Raw genomic sequence first — 6,041 nt, 5'->3', positions numbered from 1 at the left:
CCAGAGAGAGAGAGTCCAGAGAGAGAGAGTCCAGAGAGAGAGAGTCCAGAGAGAGAGAGTCCAGAGAGAGAGAGTCCAGAGAGAGAGAGTCCAGAGAGAAAGAGTCCAGAGAGAGAGAGTCCAGAGAGAGAGAGTCCAGAGAGAGAGAGAGTCCAGAGTCCAGAGAGAGAGAGTCCAGAGTCCAGAGAGAGAGAGTCCAGCGTCCAGAGAGAGAGAGTCCAGAGTCCAGAGAGAGAGAGTCCAGAGTCCAGAGAGAGAGAGAGTCCAGAGAGAGAGAGTCCAGAGAGAGAGAGTCCAGAGAGAGAGAGTCCAGAGAGAGAGAGTCCAGAGAGAGAGAGTCCAGAGAGAGAGAGTCCAGAGAGAGAGAGTCCAGAGAGAGAGAGTCCAGAGAGAGAGAGTCCAGAGAGAGAGAGTCCAGAGAGAGAGAGTCCAGAGAGAGAGAGTCCAGAGAGAGAGAGTCCAGAGAGAGAGAGTCCAGAGAGAGAGAGTCCAGAGAGAAAGAGTCCAGAGAGAAAGAGTCCAGAGAGAAAGAGTCCAGAGAGAAAGAGTCCAGAGAGAGAGAGTCCAGAGAGAGAGAGTCCAGAGAGAGAGAGAGTCCAGAGTCCAGAGAGAGAGAGAGTCCAGAGTCCAGAGAGAGAGAGAGTCCAGAGTCCAGAGAGAGAGAGAGTCCAGAGTCCAGAGAGAGAGAGAGTCCAGAGTCCAGAGAGAGAGAGAGTCCAGAGTCCAGAGAGAGAGAGAGAGTCCAGAGTCCAGAGAGAGAGAGAGAGTCCAGAGTCCAGAGAGAGAGAGAGTCCAGAGTCCGGAGAGAGAGAGAGTCCAGAGTCCGGAGAGAGAGAGAGTCCAGAGTCCAGAGAGAGAGAGAGTCCAGAGTCCAGAGAGAGAGAGAGTCCAGAGTCCAGAGAGAGAGAGAGTCCAGAGTCCAGAGAGAGAGAGAGTCCAGAGTCCAGAGAGAGAGAGAGTCCAGAGTCCAGAGAGAGAGAGAGTCCAGAGTCCAGAGAGAGAGAGAGTCCAGAGTCCAGAGAGAGAGAGAGTCCAGAGTCCAGAGAGAGAGAGAGTCCAGAGTCCAGAGAGAGAGAGAGTCCAGAGTCCAGAGAGAGAGAGAGTCCAGAGTCCAGAGAGAGAGAGAGTCCAGAGTCCAGAGAGAGAGAGAGTCCAGAGTCCAGAGAGAGAGAGAGTCCAGAGTCCAGAGAGAGAGAGAGTCCAGAGTCCAGAGAGAGAGAGAGTCCAGAGTCCAGAGAGAGAGAGAGTCCAGAGTCCAGAGAGAGAGAGAGTCCAGAGTCCAGAGAGAGAGAGAGTCCAGAGTCCAGAGAGAGAGAGAGTCCAGAGTCCAGAGAGAGAGAGAGTCCAGAGTCCAGAGAGAGAGAGAGTCCAGAGTCCAGAGAGAGAGAGAGTCCAGAGTCCAGAGAGAGAGAGAGTCCAGAGTCCAGAGAGAGAGAGAGTCCAGAGTCCAGAGAGAGAGAGAGTCCAGAGTCCAGAGAGAGAGAGAGTCCAGAGTCCAGAGAGAGAGAGAGTCCAGAGTCCAGAGAGAGAGAGAGTCCAGAGTCCAGAGAGAGAGAGAGTCCAGAGTCCAGAGAGAGAGAGAGAGTCCAGAGTCCAGAGAGAGAGAGAGTCCAGAGTCCAGAGAGAGAGAGAGTCCAGAGTCCAGAGAGAGAGAGAGTCCAGAGTCCAGAGAGAGAGAGAGTCCAGAGTCCAGAGAGAGAGAGAGAGTCCAGAGTCCAGAGAGAGAGAGAGTCCAGAGTCCAGAGAGAGAGAGAGTCCAGAGTCCAGAGAGAGAGAGAGTCCAGAGTCCAGAGAGAGAGAGAGTCCAGAGTCCAGAGAGAGAGAGAGTCCAGAGTCCAGAGAGAGAGAGAGTCCAGAGTCCAGAGAGAGAGAGTGAGTCCAGAGTCCAGAGAGAGAGAGAGAGTCCAGAGTCCAGAGAGAGAGAGAGTCCAGAGTCCAGAGTCCAGAGTCCAGAGTCCAGAGTGAGAGAGAGAGTCCAGAGTCCAGAGAGAGAGAGAGTCCAGAGTCCAGAGTCCAGAGTCCAGAGTCCAGAGTCCAGAGTCCAGAGTCCAGAGTCCAGAGTCCAGAGTCCAGAGTCCAGAGTCCAGAGTCCAGAGTCCAGAGTCCAGAGTCCAGAGTCCAGAGAGAGAGAGAGAGTCCAGAGTCCAGAGAGAGAGAGAGAGTCCAGAGTCCAGAGAGAGAGAGAGTCCAGAGTCCAGAGAGAGAGAGAGTCCAGAGTCCAGAGAGAGAGAGAGTCCAGAGTCCAGAGAGAGAGAGAGTCCAGAGTCCAGAGAGAGAGAGAGTCCAGAGTCCAGAGTCCAGAGAGAGAGAGAGTCCAGAGTCCAGAGAGAGAGAGAGTCCAGGGAGAGAGACCAGAGTCCAGGGAGAGAGACCAGAGTCCAGGGAGAGAGACCAGAGTCCAGGGAGAGAGACCAGAGTCCAGGGAGAGAGACCAGAGTCCAGGGAGAGAGACCAGAGTCCAGGGAGAGAGACCAGAGTCCAGGGAGAGAGACCAGTGTCCAGGGAGAGAGTCTAGTGTCCAGGGAGAGAGTCCCTGGAGTGAGCCCAGTGTCCAGGGAGTGAGACCAGAGTCCAGGGAGAGAGTCCAGTGTCCAGGGAGAGAGACCAGAGTCCAGAGAGTGAGTCCAGGGTCCAGGGAGTGAGTCCAGGGTCCAGGGAGTGAGTCCAGGGTCCAGGGAGTGAGACCAGAGTCCAGGGAGTGAGACCAGAGTCCAGAGAGTGAGTCCAGGGTCCAGGGAGTGAGGCCAGAGTCCAGGGAGTGAGGCCAGAGTCCAGGGAGTGAGGCCAGGGTCCAGGGAGTGAGGCCAGAGTCCAGTGTCCAGAGAGAGATTCCAGGGAGTGAGTCCAGTGTCCAGGGAGAGAGTCCAGGGGGTGAGTCCAGTGTCCAGGGAGTGAGTCCAGTGTCCAGGGAGCGAGTCCAATGTCCAGGGAGTGAGTCTAGTGTCCAGGGAGAGAGTCCAGGCTCCAGGGAGTGATTCTAGTGTCCAGGGAGTGAGTCCAGGTTCCAGGGAGTGAGTCCAGGGTCCAGGGTCAAGGGAGTGAGTCCAGGTTCCAGGTAGTGAGACCAGGGTCCAGGGAGTGAGACTGGAGTCCAGGGAGTGAGGCCAGAGTCCAGGGAGTGAGTCCAGGGAGTGAGTCCAGGGAGTGAGTCCACGGAAAGAGTCCAGTGTCCAGAGAGAGAGTCCAGGTAGTGAGTCTAGTGTCCAGGGAGTGAGTCCAGGGTCCAGGGAGTGAGTCTAGTGTCCAGGGAGGGAGACCAGAGTCCAGGGAGAGAGACCAGAGTCCAGGGAGAGAGACCAGAGTCCAGGGAGAGAGACCAGAGTCCAGGGAGAGAGACCAGAGTCCAGGGAGAGAGACCAGAGTCCAGGGAGAGAGACCAGAGTCCAGGGAGTGAGTCCAGTGTCCAGGGAGTGAGTCCAGTATCCAGGGAGAGAGTCTAGTGTCCAGGGAGAGAGTTCAGAGTCCAGAGAGAGAGTCCAGAGTCCAGGGAGAGAGACCAGAGTTCAGGGAGAGTGTCCATGGAGTGAGTCCAGTGTCCAGGGAGTGAGTCCAGAGTCCAGAGAGAGAGTCCAGAGTCCAGAGAGAGAGTCCAGAGTCCAGAGAGAGAGAGTCCAGAGTCCAGAGTCCAGAGAGAGAGAGTCCAGAGTCCAGAGAGAGAGAGTCCAGAGTCCAGAGAGAGAGTCCAGAGTCCAGAGAGAGAGAGTCCAGAGTCCAGGGAGTGAGTCTAGTGTCCAGGGAGAGAGACCAGAGTCCAGGGAGAGAGACCAGAGTCCAGGGAGAGAGACCAGAGTCCAGGGAGAGAGACCAGAGTCCAGGGAGAGAGACCAGTGTCCAGGGAGAGAGTCTAGTGTCCAGGGAGAGAGTCCCTGGAGTGAGCCCAGTGTCCAGGGAGTGAGACCAGAGTCCAGGGAGAGAGTCCAGTGTCCAGGGAGAGAGACCAGAGTCCAGAGAGTGAGTCCAGGGTCCAGGGAGTGAGTCCAGGGTCCAGGGAGTGAGTCCAGGGTCCAGGGAGTGAGACCAGAGTCCAGGGAGTGAGACCAGAGTCCAGAGAGTGAGTCCAGGGTCCAGGGAGTGAGGCCAGAGTCCAGGGAGTGAGGCCAGAGTCCAGGGAGTGAGGCCAGGGTCCAGGGAGTGAGGCCAGAGTCCAGTGTCCAGAGAGAGATTCCAGGGAGTGAGTCCAGTGTCCAGGGAGAGAGTCCAGGGGGTGAGTCCAGTGTCCAGGGAGTGAGTCCAGTGTCCAGGGAGCGAGTCCAATGTCCAGGGAGTGAGTCTAGTGTCCAGGGAGAGAGTCCAGGCTCCAGGGAGTGATTCTAGTGTCCAGGGAGTGAGTCCAGGTTCCAGGGAGTGAGTCCAGGGTCCAGGGTCAAGGGAGTGAGTCCAGGTTCCAGGTAGTGAGACCAGGGTCCAGGGAGTGAGACTGGAGTCCAGGGAGTGAGGCCAGAGTCCAGGGAGTGAGTCCAGGGAGTGAGTCCAGGGAGTGAGTCCACGGAAAGAGTCCAGTGTCCAGAGAGAGAGTCCAGGTAGTGAGTCTAGTGTCCAGGGAGTGAGTCCAGGGTCCAGGGAGTGAGTCTAGTGTCCAGGGAGGGAGACCAGAGTCCAGGGAGAGAGACCAGAGTCCAGGGAGAGAGACCAGAGTCCAGGGAGAGAGACCAGAGTCCAGGGAGAGAGACCAGAGTCCAGGGAGAGAGACCAGAGTCCAGGGAGAGAGACCAGAGTCCAGGGAGTGAGTCCAGTGTCCAGGGAGTGAGTCCAGTATCCAGGGAGAGAGTCTAGTGTCCAGGGAGAGAGTTCAGAGTCCAGAGAGAGAGTCCAGAGTCCAGGGAGAGAGACCAGAGTTCAGGGAGAGTGTCCATGGAGTGAGTCCAGTGTCCAGGGAGTGAGTCCAGAGTCCAGAGAGAGAGTCCAGAGTCCAGAGAGAGAGTCCAGAGTCCAGAGAGAGAGAGTCCAGAGTCCAGAGTCCAGAGAGAGAGAGTCCAGAGTCCAGAGAGAGAGTCCAGAGTCCAGAGAGAGAGAGTCCAGAGTCCAGGGAGTGAGTCTAGTGTCCAGGGAGTGAGTCCAGAGTCCAGAGAGAGAGTCCAGAGTCCAGAGAGAGAGTCCAGTGTCCAGAGAGAGAGAGTCCAGAGTCCAGAGAGAGAGAGTCCAGAGTCCAGAGAGAGAGAGTCCAGAGTCCAGAGAGAGAGAGTCCAGAGTCCAGAGAGAGAGAGTCCAGAGTCCAGAGAGAGAGAGTCCAGAGTCCAGAGAGAGAGAGTCCAGAGTCCAGAGAGAGAGAGTCCAGAGTCCAGAGAGAGAGAGTCCAGAGTCCAGAGAGAGAGAGTCCAGAGTCCAGAGAGAGAGAGTCCAGAGTCCAGAGAGAGAGAGTCCAGAGTCCAGAGAGAGAGTCCAGAGAGAGAGAGTCCAGAGAGAGAGAGTCCAGAGAGAGAGAGTCCAGAGAGAGAGAGTCCAGAGAGAGAGAGTCCAGAGAGAGAGAGTCCAGAGAGAGAGAGTCCAGAGAGAGAGAGTCCAGAGAGAGAGAGTCCAGAGAGAGAGAGTCCAGAGAGAGAGAGTCCAGAGAGAGAGAGTCCAGAGAGAGAGAGTCCAGAGAGAGAGAGTCCAGAGAGAGAGAGTCCAGAGAGAGAGAGTCCAGAGAGAGAGAGTCCAGAGAGAGAGAGTCCAGAGAGAGAGAGTCCAGAGAGAGAGAGTCCAGAGAGAGAGAGTCCAGAGAGAGAGAGTCCAGAGAGAGAGAGTCCAGAGAGAGAGAGTCCAGAGAGAGAGAGTCCAGAGAGAGAGAGTCCAGAGAGAGAGAGTCCAGAGAGAGAGTGTCCAGAGTCCAGAGAGTCCAGAGTCCAGAGAGAGAGAGAGTCCAGAGTCCAGAGAGAGAGAGAGTCCAGAGTCCAGAGAGAGAGAGAGTCCAGAGTCCAGAGAGAGAGAGAGTCCAGAGTCCAGAGAGAGAGAGAGTCCAGAGTCCAGAGAGAGAGAGAGTCCAGAGTCCAGAGAGAGAGAGAGTCCAGAGTCCAGAGAGAGAGAGAGTCCAGAGTCCAGAGAGAGAGAGAGTCCAGAGTCCA

At 56.4% G+C, this 6,041-nt stretch overlaps 1 protein-coding gene across 1 annotated transcript; it reads left to right on the top strand.

Annotated features, from left to right (window-relative positions):
* Positions 1–105: 105 nt before the first annotated feature.
* Positions 106–4,963, top strand: LOC137306158 (sodium/hydrogen exchanger 9B1-like; the record flags this gene model as incomplete). The annotated part of the gene is made up of 3 exons (XM_067975216.1): positions 106–168; positions 490–594; positions 4,910–4,963. Coding segments are annotated over 3 exons (222 nt in total), but the record flags the coding sequence as incomplete, so codon positions are not given.
* Positions 4,964–6,041: the final 1,078 nt, after the last annotated feature.

This window comes from Heptranchias perlo, chromosome 42, assembly GCF_035084215.1.
Source record: "Heptranchias perlo isolate sHepPer1 chromosome 42, sHepPer1.hap1, whole genome shotgun sequence".
Lineage (NCBI taxonomy): Eukaryota > Metazoa > Chordata > Chondrichthyes > Hexanchiformes > Hexanchidae > Heptranchias > Heptranchias perlo.
This window is presented reverse-complemented; position numbering and strand designations above follow the sequence as displayed.